Raw genomic sequence first — 26,747 nt, forward strand, 5'->3', positions numbered from 1 at the left:
CCTGCTGGAGTGCACAGGGAGCTGTTGAATATACTCCACTTGGAAACAAGCTGTCATTGTCAAACACTGTATGCAACAAAGCTGTGCTTTAATCAATGGGCCTGTCATTTCACAGACGGAGCGCAACAGTCTATGCAGATCAGCACCAATAAGATGTTGCCTGTCATTCTCAATTTGCTGGAATCAATGCAGCTCCCTCATGGCCTTGATGTTGGTTAAAGTACTTTGGTCGCTAAGTCTCCCGGCTCCCCCGTCTCTTTTTACCCAGGAAAAAAGCCCCCAAAGCATTTTCATCTAATCATGAAATACTTGTATCAAAATTTCTGTAACAGCATTTGGCACTGAAAAAAGTGATCACCTTGAACAACCTGGTAAGGGTAACCAAAAAGAGGTACCCTACCCTTTTCATCAGATTCTTTTTTGTTTAAATCTCCAAATGAATAAAAGAGAACTCAAAAAATTGATGAGAACATTTTTCTCTAAAAGAAAAAGAACTAAATTATTCACAAAAGGAATATTTACAAGGTTGCATTTGGTCCTCTTAAATGTCATCAATACACATTGGGTTGAGGGCAATATTTTTGCATGTATCCCAAAAAAGAAAGAAACATCGGATGTACACTTACGGTTTCGCCCTACCTTTAAACACACAAAAAGATGCTTGCACCTGCAATGCATCACTTGGAAGACTTTTATACACCGAGCCTAAAGCAGTTCAAAACTATGACAGTAGATCTTTCAAGCTCGTTCACTAGCACAATCTAAAAGATGCAACAAACACCTTGTCTGGTATAGCATAACCACATGATGTAATATAGTGATAGTCCACAAAAAGCTCCATTCCACTTCAAATGAGATAACCTAAGCCCCACACGTTCATCATCAATTCTTCTTAAATTTCTCAACATAGCCCTGTCACAAGACAAGCAGAAAGCCCCACACGTTCGTCATCAATTCTTCTTAAATTTCTCAACAAATCCCTTCTAAAACTAAAGATGTGTGTTAAACGAACCGAAGAAAAATGTAGGAGGTAGGTATGGGCAAACCTGTACAAGCTTGGCAATCTTGGCCTGAGACTGCACCATGTACTGGTCCACGTTTTCCTGTGATTTCGGAATCTGGTGACCTTGTACACTGCCACTCACTTTGTCAACCACCTTCTTTACTATTGCTTTGTATGAGTCCTTGCTCATGTTACCTTCTTTCCAGGCTGGCTTTAGAACCTCTTTGACATAATCTGCCAAAGCAGACTTCAGAAGTCTCAATCCATAGGCTTCTTTGGCTTGCTTTTCTGTCGCCTCCGCTACCTGGTGATCCATCTCCACCTCTTCTGTAGCTCTTGCTCCATCAGGTGGACGGCCTGAGCTGCCCTTTGAATCATCCTTTGGAATGCCTGCCCTGCTGACGTTGTCAACTACAGTCAGATCTGATTTCTCCTTTTGAACATCACCTGATAACAGGGGCTTCACATCATCTGCCACGACAAACAAGACTTAATGGATACTTCATCATCTTGGGATGCAAGTGAAAAAGATTAGATGATAAGAGTGCACGGGAAGGATGGCTTTTCTAATTGGGTCTTACAGTCTTTACATTTAAAGGTGTATTGTTTATTAGAGTCCAATGCATTTGACTTGACAGTTTCATCTTCTGAGTTTGTAAGATGGTGTGTGTGCATGCACGCACGTGCATGCGTGGGCACAAACATGTAAAAGAAGTCTGTGTATTAGCCTCTGCATGTAAATGGTATGGGAATTTTTTAAAAGATTCGTTATCACTCCAGAGCCCTTCAATTCTACCTACAGAACAATCCCCGTAGCTTGACAGAACTGACGAATTCATTTGTGCCATACCTCTTGCTCCATGGAGTGGCTGGCTTGGCCTCCTAGTCGAATCATCTTGTGGTGCTCCAACCACAGGCGAAGCTGGTTTCTTTGCTTCAACACCAATTGACAATGGGGGCTTGGCATCATCTGCTTCATGTGAACAAAATTCATGTAACTCAATAATGGAACTTTCCAACGCCCTTTGATTCTACTAATATGATAGTCTTTGCTTCTTCCATACCTCTTGCTCCATGGAGAGGGTGGTGCCGTCTCCTAGTTGAATCTTCCAGAAGCACTCCACTTTTGCCCCCCCTGTCAGTTATGGCTGATTCAGGCTTCTTCTTTTGTGTGCCAGTTGATGCTGGAGGCTTCACATCATCTGCCATATTTTTAAAAAAATATATGAAATTTAGTAAATAATATTTCATTTTTAGTTTTTTTTTTAATCATAACAGGCCCGAACCATGACCCAGCTTTACCTCTTGCTCTATGATGTGGTGGGCGGCCTGCTCTTCTAAATGAATCATCTTGTGGAGTTGCAATTTTGTCAACTCTGTCAACTGCACTCAAATCTGGTTTCTTCTTTTCAACAGCTGCTGATGGTAGGAGCTTCGCATCATCTGCCATATGAAAAGCAGTAAAAAAGGAACACTTGAAGCTATGACAAATCAAACTAATCAAGCTACTCGGTAGCATGAAGATGTCGCTTCCGACACCCCCCCCACCCCCCCCCCCTCTCCAATGTTACATGTCATTGTGTTTGATGGATGTATACTGATGGACTACCATTGTCTCATAAACCCTTCTGGCTTTTGGTTAGCATATCATGCTAATAACATTTTCTTTTCTTTCTCTCTCTAGATAATCTAAAGGTGCATTTGATGTATACATTGACCATTCTTTTGTGCTAGCCCAATCTGTGATGTCACATGCAGAAGCTCTGGGTAGTCTTCTTTCAGCCCTAAGCACTCCATAGGAACACTTGATGCAAGAACAATCAGCATAGAGTGAGAGAGAGAGAGACAGAGAGACAGAGGGCTGTATTTTCAGTATATTCATAAACTACAGAAAAGGTACAATGTCTGTGGCCTTTGGCCTTCCTAAAAAGAGTAACAAAATCCCATTCTATGACCTACTCCATAAAGGAGTGAGATAGCTAACAATGGCCCATGGCCTAGCCTTTTATAGGCTCTTAGAGCACATAATGACATGGCTGACTGCTGCTCGGGCAAGTCCCTTGGACAAATATTGCTAAAAGCTGCCAACCAACAGTAAAAGGCTCTCCACACCTGGCCGACTTCATACATGTCTACCTGGGTCGGTTCCAGTGCCTGACAAGACTCTAAAATTGTGTTTATCTGCTCCCCAAATCAGAGACTAGCTTGGGATTATGCATGTCCATGTGCATGCGCACGACATCCCCTTCTACTAAACTTGATGACGGGATTCCAACCTTTGACCCTAGATGACTGTCATCATCCCCTGTCTCCACATATGGTCTCCCTTGTCATACTTCCCTTCTTGGTGACCTTTTCACAGAAAACCTTGTCGTAGGTCTCTGAATCCATTCCAAATCTGATGTAGAGATCTATGTTAGCATTTCATTCCTGTATGTTGTCCATATATATTCCCTTTTCATCATGGCCCACCCCTTCTTGGCTGCGTGTCAAATCCCCAAGGATCTCCTCGTGATCGTTCCTGGTACGAGACTCGAATCCTACAAACAAACGAATAAACAAACAACAAGGGGGTGCAGGCCTGACTCACCGCCCAACCATGACAGCCGTGGGCAAGCCCACAGTCTTGGCTATCCCCACCGAGCCACGAGCTGAGGTAACTAGGTTGACGTACCGACCAATCTCCTCCTCGCGACGTCCCATACCGCCACGAAGCTACCCTCGCGGGCCTCGAGATTGCTGCCGGCCTCGGCTGCGTAAAGCAGGTGCATGTCTGCACTAGATCCAGGCTCCAAGACCATAGAGCTCTCACAACTCGCGAGACTCTCTATATCTCATTAACTAACCTTGGCCACCCTTTTATAGGCTCTTGGCCGGTCATCGGGCGTCCACACTTGGGCGCCCGCCCGTCCATACTTGGGTGCCCGCCCATTAGTCTATCCCTAACTCAGCTCGCCAATCAGCCTGCCTAGCTCCAAGCTTCCCCAAACCTTGAAGCTAGTCTTGCGTGCGTGTAGCACACAGTAGATACACACTGTGCACATGACATACTCCCCTTCCTCTAAGAGCTCACTCCTGAGCTCACTAAAAAGCCAGGGTAATCTCTCTGAAGAGTAGTCAATGTCTCCCATGTAGCGTCCTCCTCAACACGATCCTTCCACTTGATCTTGTATTCCGTGATAAGTGTGTTACGTAATTTTCTTTCACGAAATCCAAGAATCTTTTTAGGTTCGTGCGGAACAAATGTCATATCCTCGACATCTATAATTTCTTGAGGAGTAACTAATTGATCTGTTCCACCTAGTACTTCCTTAAGTCTACTGACATGAAATACAGGATGAACTTTCACATGAGAAGGCAAATCCAATTCATATGCAACTGAACCAATCCGTCGTGTAACACGAAATGGTCCACAGTATCTAGTGGAAAATTTCGGAGATCGACCTGTCTGTAAAGTCGCGGAATCTTTCGGAACTCGCAAATACACCATCGTTCCTTTAGAGAACTTTCTGGGTGAACGATGTCTATTAGAATAAAATCTGTCTCGGTCTTGAGCACTTCTAATAGATTCCTTCGCAACTTGTAACATTTCCTGCATATCTTGCAAAAAATTACGTATTGCATCATGCTGAAGTCCTAAGAATCCAACTGTAACAGGTGATCTAGGTTGAAAACCATACATAAGCGTGAAAGGACTAGAACCTGTACTCGTATGCTTAGTACTGTTATATGTAAATTCTAACATAGGAAGATAATCCTCCCATGAACTCTATCTTTTGGATACATATGCTCGAAGCATATCCCCCAAAATCTGATTCACTCTTTCAGTCTGGTGATCAAAGGAACTCAAATTCAAAGTTGTTTCCAACTTCTCAAAAACAAGTTTCCAAAAATCACTCGTAAACTTAAGAGTCCCTATCACTGACTATGTCCTGCAGTAACCCGTACAGTCTAAACAATTGCTCGATAAACTGCCGTGCTAATTGCGTAGCTGTAATAGTCTTCCGAGTCGGTAAAAATCTAGCATTTTTGTCAAACGATCTACCACAACACAAATAGAATCATGGCCTTGATGTGTTCTTAGCAATCCGGTAATAAAATCCATGGAAATACTTTCCCATTTATTACCTGGGATTTAGAAAGGATGCAACAACCCCGCTTGTCTAAAGCGTTCAGCTTTATTTGCCTGACAAATTTGACACTTGAGAACATAATCTTCTACATACCCTTTCATCTTTGGCCAATAAAAAGTGTGTTTCACTAACGATAGTGTCCTCTGTACCCCAGGGTGTCCAGCAGAAGGGGTGTCGTGACACTCCTTAAGAATCTTGGACCTAATGTCCGGGATATGTGGTACACAAATTTTGTCATTACGGAATAGTAAACCATTCCGAATCATCCACTGGTCTCCTGCAGCCTGAATGGTAGACTGCTCAGTCATTGAGTCTTGGTCAATCAATGAGCTCCCGTCCTGGATCTTCTGCCAAAATAGACCAAAATAAAACTATCAGTCCTGCAAAGCCCTCTCAATGACTGAAATAAGTCAGTAGAAATCTCGGTGAACGACAAAGAATTCACCTCTCTAATTCGACTAAGCGCATCTGCAACACTATTCACGGACCTTTTCCGATAACGGATCTCAAAATCAAAATCTTGCATTAACTCCGCCCAACGAGCTTTCCTTCCTCTCAAATCACCCGCATCACACACATACTTGATTGACTGATGATCAGTCAATACCACAAACTTGGAGCCATATAAATAATGTCTCCAACCCTTGAGAGCATGAATCATAGCATAAAGCTCCTTCTCAAGGGTTGGCCAACGAGATTGAGTGTCGTCTAGCTTTTTACTTTCAAAAGCAACCGGTCTACCATCTTGAAATAAAGCAGCCCGGATAGCATAGTCACTGGCATCAATTTCAAGAACATAAGGCCGACTAGGATCAGGCAATGCTAAGATAGGTGCTTCCTTGACTTTATCTTTCAAAAGTCTAAAGGCCATATCCAAATCGTTATTCCAAGTGATAGGCTGATTTGACTTACGTCCACGACCTTTCAATAAGTCGGTCATCAGTAGTGTGAGCTGAGAGTACTCCCGTACAGATTTCCGAAGAAAAACAACAAAACCGAGAAAAGAACGAAGTTGTTTCACTGTTCGCGGTATAGGCCAGACCAGAACCTTCTGAACTCGGTCATAGTCAATGCTCAATCCATCTCTAGTGATCTTGTGTCCCAAGTAAATGATGTCGGTCATAAAGAACTCACATTTAGCATATAGTCGATTCTGTCTTAAAATAGATAAGACAATCGTGAGGTGTCTGACATGATCCTCAAGAGTACGACTATAAATCAAAATATCATCCAGGAACACCACCACAAATTTCCCCAAATGTTCACGAAAAAGATCGTTCATCATTTGCTGGAAAGTGACTGGAGCATTGGTTAACCCAAAAGGTAATACGAGAAACTCGTAATGGCCATACCTAGTCCGAAAGGCGGTTCTTTCGACATGCCTTTCATGAATACGTATCTGGTGGTAGCCAGTACGTAAATCTATCTTCGTGAAATATTTCGCTCCTGCTAACCGGTCAATCAGGACATCTGATCTAGGGAGAGGATAACGGTTCTTAATGGTCAGCTTGTTCAATCTCTTATAATCTATACACATTCTCCAAGTATTGTCCTTCTTTCTCCTAAGCAACACAGGTGCACCCCAAGGTGATTTACTTGGACGGATCTGGCCCATCCTCAAATAATCTTCGAGTTGTTTAGCCAACTCATCTTCCTTAGCTTGGCTCATCCTGTAAAAGGTGGAATACTGACAGGATGAGCACCAGGGATCAAGTCAATACGATGATCTACTGCCCGTTCAGGTGGTAAACCCGATGGCAGTTCCTTAGGAAATACGTCTTGAAACAAATCAAGTATCTTCTGTAATTCTTTGCTTTCAAACACACTTAATTTATTTACATCCATGGAAGGGATGAGAAAAGAAGAAAGTGGGATCAATACACAATGGAAAGTGGTATACAAAGAAGAATCCATTATATTTCCAAAATCAATTGTATTTACAAGAGGTCCCTGAGAGGGATGGATACAATCACCTAAAATACTATACTTGGTGTCCCTATGCTGAAAAGAAAAAATATGACTAGACCAATCCATCTGGACGTCAAGAGTCTTAAACCACTTAATCCCTAATAACAAGTCTACATTTTCCAAATGCATAATATAGCATTCCAGAGTGTCTTTGTAGTCATGAATCTTGATTGGACTTCACCTTGCGATCCCAAACTTGCCTTCCCGCAGGTAGACGTACCTCATAGGTATGATCGCTGAGTGTCGTATCAAGACTCAATTTCTGCACAAGTTTGTAGTTAACAAAGTTATGCGAACTACCAGGGTCTAAAAGAATGTGAATTTTATGGCCATTCACTTCTCCATAAACTCGGAGAAGATCATGCAAGCCAAATACTTTAGAATTGAACAGACAATCAAAACAAGTACTAGGGCGAGAAAGTACAGTAATTGACATACCTGTCAAAGACAACTGGTTAGCTGCCTTTGACTTGGGTCCTGCGTTTGTCTTGGTACCCTTTTGCTTCGGGCACTCGTTACGCATGTGTCCTTTTTCTTCGCAGATAAAACAACGTTCTTCCTTCTTGAGCTTTAAAGCCCTAAGGAGTCGTTTCTTCTTCGCTGGTGTCGAGCTTGAATTCTTCGAAGGTTGGTCCGAAGACTTGCCTTCAGTCGTGTTAGCCATAGGTACGGAAAACTTTCTTTTATGCTTGTTCCCCTGCTTGGTAACGGGTTTCGACTCGGAAGAGACCATCGTATCATCATAGATACGAGCTGAATGAATGGCCACGTCCAATGTTTTACATTTGTTATTTTTAACCTGTAATCATTATGAGTCTGGTAAATCAGCTACGAAAAACCCCAAAAGAGTAGTGGGATCCATCTTTGTAGCTTTCATCTGCAAGTCACAAAACTTCTGGAGCTAGACCTCATAAGTGAGGTGCTGCGAGGTCATGGCCAAAGCTGAAAACCGGGCAACAACATCGTAATCATCCTCTTTCTTGAAAACGTCTTCGAATTGTGCCCAAGTCGTTAGCTTAGGATTGAGTTCCTTCCACCAAAGCAAAGCTTTGCCGGACAGGAAACCTGCTGCTAACTGGATCTTCTTTCCATCATCATATGGATGAAACTGAAAGTGAACTTGCCACTTGTGTAGCCACGTGTCCACGATCTCCTTGGTTCGCTGCTTTTGCTCGCCCCCGAACGGTTCCGGAGTAATGTTGGGACCTAAAGCTGAAGCCAAGGTATCCATACCCAAGAAAGTAGAGAGGGTAGTGGTCAATAGAGCAATGGAGTTCTGCAAAGCTTGCATCTAGGCTACGATTTGTGCCTGACGTTCCGTCGAAGAAGCTTCGAGAGCTACTTTGAACTCTTGCAAATCTGATTTTGACACAAAATCGTCAAAAAGATCGGCATCAGTACCTTCCGTAGCCGGCAAGCCTTCGCGTTCCACAAGGGGCTCCAACTCTGATTCTTGGGTCGACATCGTGAAGAGGGGACGTGGAGAGAAAATTCGATCTTTGCACAATGAAAGTGCGAGCGAACTTGAGAGCTTGAGAGCTTGAAAACTTGAGAGATGTGTGGCAAGAAGCCCACTTAAGGGGTTTATAAAGGTTTCCCAAAAGCCAAAAATCTCCAAAAGCTAGGCTTAGCTTTTGCTTTTGCTTTTGCTTTTGTGTTTTTTTTTTGAATATATATATATATATATATATATATATATATATATATATATATATATATATATATATATATATATATATATATAAAGATATATATATATATATATATATATATAAAGATATATATATATATGGATATATATATTCTATTTTCATTAAAAATAATAATAAAACACCTTGGAAACCTTGGAGGAGGGGTCTTTTAAAACTTTTAAAAAAAATTAACTCAAAAAAAACGAAAGCTTTTAAAAAAACGTAAGCTTTACTTTTTTTTTCTTCTTCTTCTTCCTCCTGGAATAGCCCGGCGGCGAGCTGCCGTCAACTGATGTGCTGCCGGCGCATGCTGTCCTGCCCGGCGCTTGCTCGCCCGACGGCTGCTGACCTCCAACCTGCGCCTGCACAGTTCGCGTAGGCCAGCCACGTTAGCCTGGGCGCCTGCGCTAGGCTGGTCGCCTAGCTGAGTAGGCCAAGGCGCCTACGTGGGTCTGGCAGGCCTGGCCGCCTGGCTTGGCAGGCCTGGCCGCCTGGCTACACAGGCACATGCGCCTGCCTGCTAGCCGCTGATAGCCAACCAGCGTCTCCCGCCAGCGCACAAACCTGCCCGCTTATAAGCGATCCAGCACTTCTCTCACTCTCTCTCTCGTTCAACGAAAAAGCATCGTGCTTTTCTGTCTTCTACTTCTCATCCGACTTGCTCATGCATATGACTGCACAAAAGACTCTCCTCTTCTTTGCAACGCAATCAACCCTTCCATCTACCATCTCCCATCAACATGGGTGTCTTTGATGAAGAAAAAACACATACTATTCTGAAAACAACAGTATGCACAGAAAAAACAGCAAGCTTTTTAACACTTCGATCTCTTCTTCTCTACCTACCGACTTGCTCGTTCATGAGGTATGCTCTGATACCACTGTCAAATCCCCACGGATCCCTCGTGATCGCTCTTGGTTCGAAACCCGAATCCTGCAAACAAACGAACAAACAAACAGCAAAGGGGGTGCAGGCCTGACTCACCTCCCAACCATGACAGCCGTGGGCAAGCCCACAGTCTTGGCTGTCCCCGAGCCACGAGCTGAGCTAACTAGAATGACGTACCGACCAATCTCCTCCTCGCGACGTCCCAAACCGCCACGAAGCTGCCCTCGCGGGCCTCGAGATTGCTGCCGGCCTCGGTTGCATAAAACAGGTGCACGTCTGCACTAGATCCAGGCTCCAAGACCATAGAGCTCTCACAAACTCGCGAGACTCTCTATATCTCAATAACTAACCTTGGCCACCCTTTTATAGGCTCTTGGCCGGTCATCGGGCGTCCACACTTGGGCGCCCGCCCGTCTATACTTGGGTGCCCGCCCGTTAGTATTTCCCTAACTCAGCTCGTCAATCAGCCTGCCTAGTTCCAAGCTTCCCCAAGCCTCGAAACTAGTCTTGCGTGCGTGTAGCACACGGTAGATACACACTGTGCACATGACAACGAGGCACGCTCTGATACCATTGTCAAATCCCCAAGGATCTCCTCGTGATCGTTCCTGGTACGAGACTCGAATCCTGCAAACAAACGAATAAACAAACAAACAAGGGGATGCAAGCCTGACTCACTTCCCAACCATGACAGCCGCGGGCAAGCCCACAGTCTTGGCTGTCCCCACCGAGCCACCGAGCCACGAGCTGAGCTAACTAGGTTGACGTACCGACCAATCTCCTCCTCGCGACGTCCTATACCGCCACGAAGCTACCCTCGCAGGCCTCGAGATTGCTGCCGGCCTCGGCTGCGTAAAGCAGGTGCACGTCTGCACTAGATCCAGGCTCCAAGACCATAGAGCTCTCACAACTCACGAGACTCTCTATATCTCAATAACTAACCTTGGCCACCCTTTTATAGGCTCTTGGCCGGTCATCGGGCATCCACACTTGGGCGCCCGCTCGTCCATACTTGGGTGCCCGTCCGTTAGTATATCCCTAACTCAGCTCCCTACCTAGCTCCAAGCTTCCCCAAACCTCGAAGCTAGCTTGCGTGCGTATAGCACACGGTAGATACACACTGAACACATGACACTGTGTTTTCTCCTCCAGTGGACACACATCACTTGCAGAGACGGTCTGGTGTGGCTGGTGGCTTTGAGGCATCTCTGTACCTGTGGTGGACACTTGCTTTCTTTTGAGTTGTGTGCATTTTCAGAGGATTGTGTCACCAATTTGGGCATGTTACTATGTGAAAGGACTTTGGGAATTCCAGAGTACCCCAAAATAGTACAAGTATTGAGAACAGGGGATTTCCATTCCACATGCATGTGCATAAATCATAGATACATGTGAATGCATTAGAGGATTTTTACTAGAGAATGATGTGTTTTTGTCTCCTACCTGCATGGATGTGTGAAGTGATTGGTAGTGCCGGGGATGCTTGGCATCACTTATTAGAGTACCCTTGTCTGCTAATAAATTTATCATTTATAGGGTTTAAAACGTGTGAAAAGAGGCCCAAAAAGGATGCATTTTTATAGTGACCACCTTATAAGCCATTGAGTTCACATTCATTTAAATGAAGGTGGGCACTATTATTATTGAGGTTACATGATTTTTGGGCATTCTATTTGGCAACAAGACTTGTGGAGAAGAGGAATCGAATCTGAACTTACGAATTGAGAGATTCGAGAAAAAAATACTAGTGAAGAAGGACAAACAAAAACAAAGCATTTGAAAGATCAAAAATAAATAAACTAACAAACCTAGCTACTAAGGAGAGAAAATCAAAAGATAATATCAAGCGAAGACTTTTACTTAAGACATTACCAAAAAAAAAACCAAAAACCAAAAAAAAAAACAAAAAGAAATAAAATAAACCCAAAAAAAAAACAAAAAACAAAAACAAAAACAAGAAACAAGAAAACGAGAAAATAAAACAAAACAATTACATGAATGAAAGAAACTTTTTTTTTTTCACACACACAAAAGCATACACACACTTCTTCTTAATAAGAACTTAAACCTTTTGAGCTAAGATACTAAACAACAACATAAAATAGCAAAACAGAGAACTGTAAACTCTAGACCTAAAGCACTTAAGAGCCAGAACCAAACATTAAGCTAAACTTTTAAAAGACTTCGACTCAAAAGTGCAACCATTAACTCCAATGTCTGTCCGAACATGAAGTGTAGGTTCATCAACTCTATCATGCATAGCATGGACAATAAGCTATGACATCCTTACTCACGTCATCAGTGCCCAAGAGTAGGTGCAGGTTTGTATATAAGGTTAGTCCAAAAGAACATGCTTTATAAAACCAGCGAACTGAGTTTCTATCAGTCAGTCAGTCAGTCCAAGTCCCTTAACCCACTTGAAGAGATGCATTCATGCATGCAGAGTCAGTAGAAGCCTTAGAGTTTGCACCAGGACATGTGTGCATTTATGCATAGCATTCATTCCATATGCATGTAGGCCATCTAGACCATTGCAAAAGCCTTCAAATATCATCTAGTAGTCATCAGTATTTATCCCCATATTTTTCAGCATTTATTGGGCATTTTTTACATCATTTATGTATTTGCTTGGACAAGTGCAGTCGGCCAGCCCTGTAGCCAGCCGACCAACCGAAAAGAATTATTCGGTTTATGACAAAGAGCTTTTGGATGTGATCACAGCGCTCAAACATTGGAAGCCTTTTCTTTATGGACAGGTTTTCACAATCAAAACAGACCACCAAGCACTTAAGTGGCTTCAAACCATGCAAAGTGCCCAGTGGAGTGATCGGCAAGCCAAGTGGAGTCAACTCTTCCAACAATTTGGAGGAATGATGGAGTATATCCCTGGTAAGCATAACCCAATTGCGGATGCTCTTAGTCGAAAGGCCAGCATCCAGGCAGTGCAAGAGTCTACCATTCTCGAAATCACGGGGAAGGACTTAGATAGCATGAAAGACCAGTATGTCGACTCCCCTAAGTTTGGTACTCAGTATCCATGATGCCCACGACTCCTTAGTTGGAGGACATAGAGGTATCAACAGTACCCTCGAGAAATTAGAACGGTCCTTTTATTGGCCAAAAATGAGGCGTGATGTCTATTCACATGTTCAAGCCTGTGAGATTTGTCAAAAAGTTAAGGTTCCACATACAAAGAAGACTGGGTTACTGCAACCTTTGCCCATCCCCAACAAACCTTTCATCGACATATATATGGACATTGTAGGGCCTCTACCAGCATCCACCGGATCCCGTAACACTCAATGTTTTACCATTGTGGATCGCTTAAGTAAGTTAAGCATGCTCATCCCATGCAAGCATACGGCCACAACTGAGAACGTAGCTCGTCTTTTTCTCAAACATTGGTACCCCATTTGTGGTTTGCCTAGCACCATTACATCATATAGAGATTCCAAGTTTACCTCACACTTCTGGAGGGCAACACACCTCAGTATAACCTGTCCTGCCAAATAATCACATTCATTGCTTTTGTCCTTGGACTCCTTTGAGATTTGTTTACCCTTGCCTTTGCCTTTGCCTTTGTTTTTGTTGTTGTTGTTGGAGTTCCCTTTTCTGACTTTGCCTTTGTCCTTGTCAGAGGCAACAAAAGCAGACTCCGACTTGCCTTTTCCGCAAAGCATGCACTTGTCGTGGAGATAACTTATGACTTTCTCAAAGGGGGGGAGAGGATCACGGAAGTAAATATGATCCCTAAAAGAATCAAAGGAAGCAGGCAATTTTCCAAGAAGCTTATGGATAGGATTGTTCATTGTGCTCACGTACTCCTCAAGCTGCGGTACGGGTGAACTCTCCAATCTTCTCAACCACATTATCTAACTCTTTGATTGTAATCTTCTCCAGATCTGATTCCAGTTTGGCAATCTTTACTATTGAAACTCTCCCATACCTCCTCTGGATCTCCGTCCACATCTGATGAGCATTACTCCGGGTAGAGACAAACTGTGCCTGTATAGACAGAGTCATGCAATGAATGATGATAAGACGGGCCCGAGCATCCAATATGCTTCTCAAAGTAGGGTCCACCAAGTGAGATGAGGAGATGGACATCCCCACATCGACTCCTTCTAGCAATAACTGAGTGTAGAAAGACCAAGTATGATAGTTGGCGGCTGTAAGCTTCATGAAGCCACTGACTTGGGGAGGATTGTAGGATGATATGTGGGTAGGGGTGGGAGCAAGAACTAGATGAGAGAAACTCACAGAAGAAAGATTGGGAAGAGGAACCACCTGTGGAGCGGGAGCAGGCAATCCAGGTTGTGAAGGTGCTCGAGTATCAACTAGAGAAGGAGCAGCAATAGAGAAATCTCCTGAAGCCATGCCCTCTGACAAGAAACCTTCTCTGAAGCAAGAGGGCTATAAAAAAACAGCAAATAGCCTCCTCTCAAAATGTGCACAACAAGAAGAGAGAAAGAAGAAAGGGAAAGGACGGTGGAAAACTGAAGGAGAGAAGCAAATCTCTCAAGAACTTTGTCCTCAGCACCTAGAAGAGGGCTTCAGCCTCCAACATCAAAAACGCAGCTGTCCCAGGCTACAGATGCAGAAAACACAGCACTCTTGAGGAAGCCTCTTCTCCAATCAGAAAAACATAGCATTTTCTTGCTTGTAGGTTAGTGTTGGGCTCTGATACCATGGAAGAAAGAGAAAACACAGGTTGTAGGCAAAAGCACAAACTGTAGAAGGCTGTAGACAGTTGATTATTGCTGAAAATGAGCACGAGGGAAGCCCGTAGTTGCTTACAAGCATAAGAGACTGTTGCAACAGCCAATGAACTCCAACAAATATGCAAGAATGAGATGAGATATGATGAGAAGGGTGTGAACCCTTATATATCTCCCATATGAGCAAGTCGGCCAGCTGTAGAAGGCCAACAGCAATCGTGAGGCATAAATATGCCATAAACAGCCTAAAAAGACTCATAAAATGCTAGAAAAATCCTAAATGATGTTTGCTAGATATGCTAATGTAGGGCCTCATAGAAATGGAGATGATACATTTTCCAACAAAGAAAAGCCAAGTATACTTTGAGTCTTGCAAAGTTGGTGCTTTTTGAAATTTATTGTAAGTGTTTTTGAACACTTAACCCTTGTATGCACGTACAAGCAGAATTGTGTGTTGTTTGCCTTGAACTGTTTCACGTAAACACTGTTATTGGTTGAAAAGCCTGGTTTATATGGTTTTTCATACGGATATGTCCAAGGGCTATGGACGATATTTATGGCATATCTTTGCTCAAGAATTTATACATATACAATGGTTTGGCGCATCTATATGGTTATCATTGGCCCGGTGACTCTTGGGCTTTATATACAGCTCTTTGGCTCCCTTTACTAGGATGGAGTATGTTTTTGGTTCCCTTTTATTCAGGATGCAGTGGATTTATGGATATCTTATGGATCGAGGATTTTTCTATGGATTTCTATTATCGGCCGAAATGCCTGTAAAACTATCGCTCGCAAGTATGCTTATGAAGAACCAGGATCTCTATGCCTGTGATTTATTCTTATCTTATTTGGACCAAGGTGGAAAGGTACGTAGTGTACGGCACGCTATCAGTACGTACGGAACGTGCTTCTGTACGGAACAAATTTTAAGGTACGTAAACAATACGTACCATTTGTAAGCAGTCCTAGAAACCTGAATATTTTGTAGACATAGCAACCAAAATACTTAAAATAAAGACTGAACCTCATTACTTAAAGTTTAAATCAATTATCAGTTACCAAGCCCATTACACAATACCTCATGTCAACAGTCATAGTGATATAAGCAAGAACCATGAAAGTCATAGATGATAAAAGAGAGTACAAATATCATGTCTACAGCACATGTCCTGGTCCACAAGTGCAAAAAGCAAAACAATGAAACACTACAGTTGTCTAGACTCTAGAGCATAGTCACAAGGGACGGGGGACGGTGAGACGGGGGACGGGGACGGGGACGAGACGGGGGACGGCCATAAGTAGGGAACGAGGACGGGGGAGGGAACGGCACTCAAAAAATACTCTCTCTAAATTTCTGCCGCTGGGGGGATCCAAGGGGGGCCGGCGGGGGAATCCAAGGGGGATCCAAGCTTGAAACGAACTCAAAATCGTCTCTCGTACTGTCTCTCTTACTAGTGTCTCCAACAGCCATAAACGGCTAGAAGAGCCAAGGCCCAACAGCCATAAACGGCTAGAAAACAGGCAGGCGCAACGACCAAAAACGGCAGGAGCAATGGTAGATGCAAGCGTCTCAAATCTCATCATCAGATGAAGATGATGAGTCTTCTGAAGAGAGCCACACGCCACACATTTTTTATTTTTTTTTAAATGATTCCGTACGGATCCATACAGTACGGTACCGTACCGTACCGTACGGCTGTACTGTACTGTACGGATCCGTACGTGCGTACGGCAACAACCTTGATTTGGACTCATGGAAGAGTTGGTGCCTCTATCTAGTGAGAATCTGAACTCATGGAAGAGTTGGTGACTCTGTCCAGTGAGAAGAGTTGGTGACTCTGATTACTCACTATCTGAACTCATGGAATCATGGAAGAGTTGGTGACTTTGTCCAGTGAGTATTTCATGAACTCATGGAAGGGTTGGTGACCCTAGTGAGTGACTAAGGGTTGGTGATCTTGTGAACTCATGCGAGAGTTGGTGACTCTGGTGAGTTAGTATCTAGACTTGCAGAAGGGATTTGACCCTAGTGAGTAAAGTCTGGAGGAAAGAGGAAACCCTGGTGAGCATCTATGGTTTCATGAAAGGGTGATTGCCCTAGTGAACCACATAGACATGTAAAGCATATTTGGTTTGCGCATGCATATGGAGGATCATTGGAGTGGTGCTCTTATGTAGTCCAATGGCATGACAAGATCTTTTGTGGCTATGTATGATACTTAATTTTCTTTTGCAAGTACTTAAAGCTACTTATGGATTTATGGATATTTCCGACATAGTTGGCTCTTGTGCCTGTGTCAAGTTATTATCAGAGTTCTTTACTCGCGATATGGTTAACGTTTGTTTCTTGATACGGTTGGCTCTTGTGCCCGTATCTGACTTCAGATCGTGGATCTGGATTTATGGCTTTAATGCCTGGAATTTTGGACACTACTGATTGGCAGAGCATCTGCTATACTTGAAGAGTAATCCAATAGTATCAAGATTATACATTTGCGGAAAACTACTTTATAAGAGGGAAGGGATGTCACCATTTGGTCCCTTCACTAGTCTTGACCAGTGTTTCACACATTACGCAGAGCCACGGTGTGAACGAGGATTTTCCACAAAAGAAAGCTGAAGCTTCTATTGGCAAAGTTTGGCCTGAAACATGGCAATACAACATGAGCACCATGGGATTTTGTTCATTAAAGTGACTTATAATGTTTATAAGTCAGTGTGTTCACACATCATTAATGACAGGCTGGACATATTATTATTTTGGGCATATGTGCTTGCCGTACACATCAGCGACGGCAGGTGACTAAGCTCTCTCTCTCTCTCTCTTGTTTTTTGCTATCCTTTGTGGGCTGGTCGACTGCATCAGACATGCTTTTGTCCTCCTTGGCTGGCTGCACACAGAAAAGCACAGCATAGAAGCTGCCATACAGCAGTAGTACAGGGTTTGTATAGTTAGCCACACGTGTGGCTATAGTTGGTGTTCTTCACTCTCACAATCCTAGCCTTGTTACGGGCAGATTTGGGGCTGATTCATGGACTGTTTTGAGACAGTTTTTCGGATGGCTTTTGGTGCTGTTTTTATCTTGGCACTGGATAGATATCTGGGCAAGAGATTTGCTGATGCTTTGTGGGAAATCCAGTGGAAGCCGTTCCGGCTCAGTGCGGTGTCTTTTATGTTTATATCTGTGGTTCTTCCACTGTGTTTCAAAGCTCTGTTTGGTATTTGAAGTGTCTATCTATCGCTCCGGGTCCCTGATTGGTTACAGGATGTCACCATTTTGGCCTCCCACGTGGTCTTCCTCTATTTCGTGCCAAGGTACGAGAGGCCAGGGAGCTTCGTGTCGCCCGTAGTGTGGAACCCACTGTCAAGGATCCCAGTTTAGGCTTCCGACTGAGCCAGTTCCGTGCTCAGGAAGACTTGCTATTTACAGGTTCCAGGAACGGGAGATATATCCATTGCGTAATGCATGTGCATGGATTTCTGCTTGCCTAAAATTGATTTCATGTGACTTGTTTTCGTGTGAATGCTTGCAATGACGGGTCCAGTTCACGAGCAGGGGACGCCCACTTGTGAGCCATGTGACTGCCCTATATTCTGACATGGTTTGCGACATGTGAACAAGTGGTAAGTATTCATTTAACCCTTGTTTATTATTGTAAAGGTTTTATAACCTTAGCAGTACCTACTGTACCTACTGTACCTTCTGTACCTGCAGTACCGGCTGTACCTGCTGTGCATGTGCTGTGGGCACCTGCTGTACCTACTGTCGCTGCCTTCTGTACCTACTGTGCCTATTGTACCTGCTGTGGGCACCTGCTGTACCTGACTGTACCTTAAGTACAAGCTGAAACCCTAACTGTACCTGCAAGTACATGCTGACTATTCCGACATCTACAATACCGTATGTACATGCTGAGAACCGGCACCAAGTGTACCCGTCTGAGTACCTACTATTGACACCGCGTAGCGGCGTACCAGTACCTATTTGTGTACTGGTACAACGGAGGCTTGAACCAGAGTCTCTGCAAGGGTGTGAGCCAGGCTCTAGTACAAGAGCGCCTGTTTGTGCGTGGTCTCGAAACGATAGCTTCATGTTCACTTCCCTCTAGGTGTATGAGACTAGTGGCCAAGCTATTTAGACTCATTCGACGAGTCCGGCATCGACAAACTACTCCGATATACTTATGTTTGGGTAACTTGTCTCCATATTTGCATTGCATAGGATTATCTAGCTGACAGGCCTTGGAACTTTGTACAAATTTAAATACTCCAATAATATAATCCAGTATTGAGGGGGGGGTCGGCCTGTTCGCGGCCCCAGTGATGGTGTACTGTGTAGTTCTTGTCTCATCTTGTGCAATGATATATCATTCAGTTATTATTTGCAAAGTGGATCTTAGATATTAAGTGTGACGTGCATATTGTTCACAAGACGATGCCCCACACATAGCTGGTGTAGTTTCACCAAGCCTTTGGCCAACATTTCCTCTAGTTGCTACTTGAGCTCTATCATCTCAGGATGACTCATCCGCCGGTATGGGGCACGAGATGAGGACTCTACACTAGGAATGAGATCAATGTGGTGGTCCTCGGGTCGTGTCAAAGGTAACTCCTCGGGCAAATCAACATTGAACAAGTGTCCATGCTCGTCCACAATGCATTGTTATCCGCCAAATCCTCCAAGTTGTCCGGCTGAATAGCCTGGACATATACCATACATGTATCACCACCCTTGTGTACAGCTTGTTTCATCTGAAGGGCTGAAATAACTGCAATAGGGCCTGTGTGAGATGGTAATTACTCCCCAATCACCTCTAAGGAGTGGCCGGACGTATCCTGAAAAGTCAACATGTGCTTCTTGTGGTAGACCACACCCACATGATCATACAACCATGGGTGGCCTATAATAATATCCACATGATCCAAAGGTGCCACCTTGAACATGCGACGTTCAAAAAACTCCCCAAAAGCCAAAGGGGCATCCTCCAAGGTCTCCGCAACCCAAAACTGGTTGGATTTCTTCCTCTTGCCTCTCATGGCGGTGCCTAGGACTACGCCACTGGTGTCCATCGTAGGCAACTTCAACCGCTCAACCACACGGTCTCTAATGATGTCCTCCGAGGCTCCTCCATCCCTTAGCACATCACCATATCATGCTGGCCAAGGACCACTAAGATCCTCCAAGACCAGTTCAAGTGAAGAGCAATTGTGGTACTTGTGGGAGCAGGAGGGGGGTCTCCTAGATACAGCTATGCAGACGAGCTCGCCTTCTCCTCGGACTTCTCCTTGCCCTCACCATTCTTCTTCCTCATGTTCTTCGAACAATCCTTTCCAATATGCTTCACCGAGTCACAATAAAACACCGTCCGACAGCCATCTTGACGCGACGCTCTTCAGGGGTGAGGCGAGTCACTGAGACTCACCCACTTGCCTTGTCCTCATCATCCTTGGCCTTGGACTAGCTACCCTTGTCTTTGCCTTTCTCTTGCCCCTATTATTGAGTCCCAGACTTGGAACTCTCTTGCATCTTGAGGGTTGTAGCAAGGCGAACTGCATCTGAAAGATCACCGGGCTGATGTGCACAAACGTCTGCATGCAAAGATAGTTTCAAACCATCCACAAATCGCTCAACCTTCTCCAACTGTTGAACGGTCCTTGGAAGCATGAGAAAAAGCTTCCACAAACGAGCGACATAGTCGGTTATCGATTCGCCATGTTTCTGCATAAAACGTTCCCAGTACCCCATACAGGTACACCGATTTATCTCATAGGCCGAGGTCAGTCTTTTGGAAGACGTTAAAAATCTCTCTCTCTCTCTCTCTCTCTCTCTCTCTCTCTTCTGTGTGAGCTTCTTCTTCCTACATCTAACCCTAATCTGCAAGAACCCTAGCTATGTGTGAGTGTGAGTCCCCCAACAGGTGGTATCAGAGCCATGTTCCTGCTCCCGGAAATTCCTGCAGTTCCCTTGCCAGCAGCTGTGCCGTTCGTTGACTAGTTCCATCACCAGCAGCTGTGCCATCCGTTAACTGTTTCTATCGCCGAGAGCTGTTCTGTCCGTCGGATCCCCCGCCGCCTCCGCTCCGCCCCCTTGGCACCCCTCAGCCCTTTACAGTCACCAACTCGGGCGGAGCTAGTGGGGAGGGCTCCACCACCACCCCGCCCATAGGTGGCGCTCGCACCAGGAGAGGCGGCCCAAGACAGAGCTCAGCCCCCTTTAAGGCTCACGTGGCAAGGGCTGTTTTTTGCCGAAAATTGGGGCACGTTTTCCGTCCATGTAGCCATCGTGGAGGTCTCATCGCCCAGACGTGCCCTTTCCGTCCTAGTCATCATCGTCCCACCGTTGCTGGCCCCTTCACCTGTAGCTTCTGGTCCCCGCCACCTACGACTGAGCTTTCGCCGTCTCCATCAGCAGCTTGGTCGCCCATCGCCTGCCTACAGCAGTACTCCCGTAGCTACCGTAGCCCATCGTCAGCAACTCCCGCACCTAACGCCTGCAGCAGCCCATCTTCAAGCGCCGACGTGCCCTGCAACTCCGACACCCTGAACCTTCCCGTCTGCTCGCCACCTTCATTCAGCCAATGTCAACGTCTGCAGGCCGCCTACTGAGGTATTCGAAATTTTTAAAAAAAAAAAACCAAAATTTATTGCAAACATTTTGGTGCAGGTTCAAGAATTTTGGGGGTTTGGCAAAATTCCCCTTTGCATGGAAAATTGCAAGAAGCACCATATGGTATATGCAAACTTCTCAATACAGAATTGCCAAAAATTGAACATGCTGCTTTGGTTGGAATTTGGGGGATTTTCAAATTAAGGTCAAAATCAACAAATTAAGCCTCTTCTAGTTGCAGAAATTAGGAGCTTTTAGGCAATTGACCGCACATTGAAGCAATTGCAGTGCATAAAAATTGGGGCTTTTCGGTTTGGAGCATGTAATCGGGGATTACAACGGTGATTTGTCACATATGTATACACATTGTGTATAATTGGACAATTTGGTGCAGGTTTATACTTGCTTCAGGTTGCAGGTAAAAATTTGCACAGGACATTTGGTTGCCTGGCAGTGCACATTGGTGCTTGGTTTGCCGTGTATTTTGTTGAGGAGTCTTCATTAGCCATGGGTGGTCTCTTTGATTCAGAAGAGCCTTCTTCTTATGAAGAAGCGCAAGAGAATGAGCACTGGGTGCAAGCCATGCAGGATGAAATCTCTTCTATCATGAAGAACAATACTTGGGATCTTGTGGACTTGCTGAAAGACAAGAATGTCGTTGGAACAAAGTGGGTGTACAAAGTCAAAAGGAAGTCTGATGGTACTATTGACAGGTACAAAGCAAGACTTGTGGCTAAAGGCTATTCTCAGAAAAAGGGAATAGATTATGAGGAGACTTTTGCTCCTACTTCAAGAATGACTACAATCCGATCAGTGATTGCATTGGCTGTACATAAAGGATGGAAAGTGCAACAATTGGACATCAAAACTGCATTCTTAAATGGGGATTTACAGGAGGAAGTACATGTCAATCAGCCCATTGGTTTTGTAGTTCCTGGTGAGGAACATAAAAGTATGGAGGTTACACAAAGCATTGTATGGGTTAAACCAAGCTCCAAGAGCTTGGTATGATAAAATACATGCTCATCTAACCAGCCAAGGTTATGTCAATAGTCCAGCTGAAAGCACATTGTATGTGAAGAAAAGTGGTGCCGATATTCTCATAGTCATCTTGTATGTAGATGACATGCTCATAACAAGGACTAGCAAAGCACAAATTTCAGATATCAAGGCTGATTTGAAAGCTGAATTTGATATGTCAAATTTGGGCCAAAACATTGTGCAGCCCATCTTCAATGCTTCAATTTGCAGTTAAAATTCTGCAACATTGCACAGTCCCAAAACCAAGGGCACAGAGGGACCTGAGTCCACAAGTAAACCACAAGGTGGAGGTGGGGTGGGGACAAGGATCCAATGTGCATGTTTTTTAATGTGAGTCATCTGATCTCTCAGTTGAATTGATGTGCTATATGTTAGGTTTGGTGTTTTATCAATAATTGATCATCAACACTTCCCTACAGCACCTGAGACAGAGAGAGGCCCACCACAAATGTGTATGAGAGGCTGACGAGAGCACAGAGGGACCTGAACCTACAAGTAAAGCACAGGGTGGAGAAGGGAACAAGGATTTAAATGTGAGTCATCTGTTCTCTTTCCGTTCAATTGATGTGCTATATGTTAGGTTTGGTGTTTTATCAATAATTGATCATCAAAAATTTCCTACAGCACCTAAGACAGAGAGAGGCCCAGCACAAACGCATATGAGAAGCTCACAAGCATGGACAGATGTCAGTTTCAACGAAGGTGATTAATTTTACCTGCCTCACCTCACAGGGTAACCAAAATGTGCAAATCAAAGGTTGTGGAGTTTAGACTGGGCTACAAGAGAGTAGCATGAGAAAGGACAGGCAAAGAGCATGGGCAGACCAAACAAGTTTGGAAAGATGATGTCCATACTAGTAATTAATCAAGCAAGCCGCCACCCACCAAGAAGACTATACCGCAGCATCCACTGGTCACATAGTCCCAATTAAGGTCTACCTGTTCGTCACCCAGATCAGACCTATTTAACGGCCTCCTCTCTCATGCTTAGCCATCATTGTGAACAGAGTGCATTAAGAGCCCCCAGCTATAGCCAATGGGAGAGGAGAGCACAAACTAATAATCATGAGCAACAAAATCTGCCTTTTGAGGGAGGGCGAAGTGGGAATATGCAACGTTACCAAAAAAGATACAAGGGTGATGGAGGGAGGTAGGGAGGAAGACAGAAGTTCAAGAAAAGGAGAGGAATGGAAAATGGGAAATTAAAGAGAGAAAGAAGGGAAAAGAAGAGAACCAAATTAGTCAAAGGACCTTAACTGAACACATAGATGAAATGGCTTCATCTATCCTTAGATACACGGTACACCTAATGTGGTATATAAAAATTTCCAGTATAGAATATCTGCTCCATCATACAATTAAAGGTGAGCTTGCACCATTGGTAGGTGCGGATGTGATTTTTTTGGGAACCCCTCATGTGCCCTGACTCAATCTCATACAAAAAGCAATACTTCCAGCTCTGAATATAAAAAAAGTGATACCATGTAATAATAAACCTTTTAAAGATCTACAAAGCAGCAGTAGACTATCTCTGAATCCTTCTGCTAGTAATAAGGCATAAGCATATGGAGGGAAAGCCCAGATTACAACCCTTATATCCAGGCAATCCTGAAACGAAGGGGAGTGATTCCCTCCATGGCTGGCTGATTTGAGGAAGATTATATCTGAGAGGAGGAAGGAGGGAAAAGCCACACTTGGAACCGGTACTGCCAAAAGATGCCACCCTGGACAGAAAAGGTCCTGGATTGTAAAAATTAGGGCCAAGCGATCTATTGCATGGCTCAGGATCTGTCCTGCATGTCCTCCCAATGACCATGGGAGTGTCGATGAGGTCAGACCATATGGCACAGCTCTGCTGGAGATGTCAGCGCTCTCAATGGTTGCAGCATCATACTCTCCAGCTCTGCCATTCTGCAAATTGCAATGCTGCTGATCAGCTCCTACCAAAAGCTGACGCGCCATGGGCTGATGGGAACCTAATGTGCCCCCATGGCAGAATCTGCTGATAAAAGATGATACATGCCATCCTCCTCATATAAATGGCAATACCCATCTTTGTCCCTGCCCAAGCCACTGTGCCCCAGGTGATGTAGTAGTCATCATGGCGGTCCAAGGTTGACGCAGTGGTTGTCATGGTAATCAAGATGAACAAGCACAGGATCCTGTGCCAGACCTGCTTGGGCAGCTAGGCGGTTTGAAAGACAGTGGCATTACAACTCCCGGCGGGAGGCTCTGCAGCAATGGCAGCCTGCCAGTCCGCCTGTGGTGGCTAGCCAGCTCCCCCCTGCGAGACCTTCATGAGCAGTGAGCCATAAAAAGTAGGACAACTTGAGGGGGTTCCTGCTCCACGGGCATTTCTAGAAGGCCGTCATGACTCATGAGGGATGCAGACATGCCCTGTGTCAGCCAATGCTGGATGATGGTGCCCACCTGCATCAGAATGTCCCCCCCAAGCCTGGCTGAGTAGCTGAAGAAGTAGACCAGTCAGGCTGTGGAGCCAGAAAATTGCACCATTGCCACTCTCCTAGGTCCCAAGGGAGGCAAGTAAGGGCTCGATTGATGACCTAGAGTGTAGCATGCACTTCCTCAATGATGACCTTGTGATCAATGATAACACTCCGGCTTTCTTTAATTGTTAATAATTCATCTGCCTCAAACCAGCCCATCCTTCAACTCTCTATCCCCGCTTCGCTAATTCTCTGTACATTCTGAAGAAGAGCACTTGAACAGACTCAATAGCTGCACTAAACTGTAACCTATCACATCAAAAGAGGAAGGGCTTTGAGGTGAAGGCTGAATGTCTCAAAAATAAGGGCGAGATTCCTTTTATACAAAGGAGCCTTTAATTTCAAAACCACTTTTTGCTGGCTGACACCTCTTTTTGGGGAACAGAAACTCCAGGGTGGAGCGAGTGATGGGCATAGTAGTTGCGCAACACAGTGTAAGGAGAGGCCCAGAAAAGCAGGGTGCGGGGGTGAGGGTGGAAAGCAAGCGGATGATCATGGCATTTACAAGACCAAACCTTCATCCAATCTTTGGCTCCAATGAAGGTACTAACCAACATCAATCCTTAGAGCTTGAGCCTTACAAATGTTGAAAGTGTCAAGCTGCTCTTGCTGATATTCCTTGTTGATTCCCAGACCTGCTTTTTAGGTGCCATACCTACTTCAGTTTGCCGCCGCCTGGCCTTAACAAACTCAGTGTGTTCTTAATTCATGGTCTTTGTCTGCTTCCTATGTATTGGTTCTAATTTGAGAACACACCCCGTCACATGACTTCCACGCCATGCATGATTGCCACCCATAGTGAATAATATAAGGATCCACCTTCAAAGCTTCCGTCATCTGCCTCTGCCAAGCCAAAGACAATTCATGCAAGGTTGTGCTCATCAGTAAATCAACCTTACAGTTTCTCAACTTTGAACATGATAGCCCTAAAAGGGGAGATTGTAACTACCTTGACAAAGGTGAAAAACGCATGCTATGAAGAGATTAAACAGTCAAGTTTTACCCTTGGTGTTACCAAGTCTAGTCTTTTACTTTGGACTGAAACAGAGACCCCACTAGCAAAATGTCATTGCTAATTGTTTGGACAACACCAAAAATGCCCCCCAGGAATTTTATTTTATTTTTTAAGCCGTGGATAATGACTGGTGGGTGTACCGCCTACCAATAAAAGAATGGGGCAACAGGATTGATGGAGACCCAACACCATTATCTGCTTCATCCCCCTTGCTGATTATCTGAACAGCAACCCCAACCCCACACATAAAACTCCCTTAGCTCCCAAAACAGACAAATCCCCTTCATTTCCGATATGAGCAAACTTGCAGTTCATTCTATGGGCAGCAACCCGATACCAAGATGGCATGATAGCACCTATGCCATAATGAAATAAAAATACTATTTGTTTGTTTACATGTATGTATGCATTTGAACAAGGGCAAGCCAGTATGATAAGAAGAAAAAAAGCAAGAACCCATACCCATGGCAGGCGTATGTGATGACAAAGGTGGAATGGACGGCAGCTTAGATGATGGGGGGCCGTCTTGGACCATCATGCAGATCTTGAGCTGGACATCATCAGAGCCATCTGAGGCAAACATGTGCTGCTCGAGGCGCTGTTTTTTCCACTCATAGAAGGCATGGGCTTGGGCGGCTTCGGTGCCCGGGCTGCCCCCTAAGAGGAACCCAAATTTAGGGTCCTCGGCCATCTTGGTGCGTGCCAAGTGCTCAAACTGGGCGCCGTTTTTTGCAACGAAAGCCGCCAGAACCTCGATGTTTCTCACGACTTCGGAGTCCGCGGGCACAGGTGGAGGCGACTTGGTGTACGAACTGGCCATGGCAGGCCGGCCTGCAACCACCCAACAGGGTTAATTAACCATAAATCAAGTGCAAATCCTTGCGCCCCTTGACTGCGAGCTCTGCAACTGAACTGAATCTTTGTCCAAACTTCATACTTCATAATTTTATTTTGTGCCTGGATTGTTTACCCTAGTCTTACTGGGGAATGGGTTAGTGAAAGCCACGTGGTGATCAAACATAATTCGATTTTTACTCGATTTGTCTTCTTCTTTTTTTCCAAGCCAAAATTTGAAGCCTTCATAGGGCAAAGCCCTTGAAACCTTCTATTAGAGAAGGCCTCTTAAAAACAAATTAAAGGTTGGGGTAGCCTTCAAATTTCAGCCCTCATC

General features: G+C 44.5%; 1 protein-coding gene across 1 annotated transcript; it reads right to left on the minus strand.

The window, feature by feature from the left end:
• Positions 1-472: 472 nt before the first annotated feature.
• On the minus strand, positions 473-26,535 carry LOC147622454 (uncharacterized). Its single transcript, XM_086822031.1, has 6 exons — positions 26,039-26,535; positions 2,306-2,446; positions 2,068-2,205; positions 1,854-1,973; positions 1,047-1,474; positions 473-912 (listed from the first exon to the last, which is right to left on the minus strand). Exons 1-6 carry the CDS (start codon positions 26,394-26,396, stop codon positions 883-885), a joined length of 1,215 nt encoding a protein of 404 aa, XP_086678157.1. The 5' UTR covers positions 26,397-26,535; the 3' UTR covers positions 473-882.
• Between the last annotated feature and the right edge of the window lie 212 nt (positions 26,536-26,747).

Source organism: Cibotium barometz, chromosome 28 (assembly GCF_041138505.1).
Source record: "Cibotium barometz isolate CiBa-2024 chromosome 28, ASM4113850v1, whole genome shotgun sequence".
Classification (NCBI taxonomy): domain Eukaryota; kingdom Viridiplantae; phylum Streptophyta; class Polypodiopsida; order Cyatheales; family Cibotiaceae; genus Cibotium; species Cibotium barometz.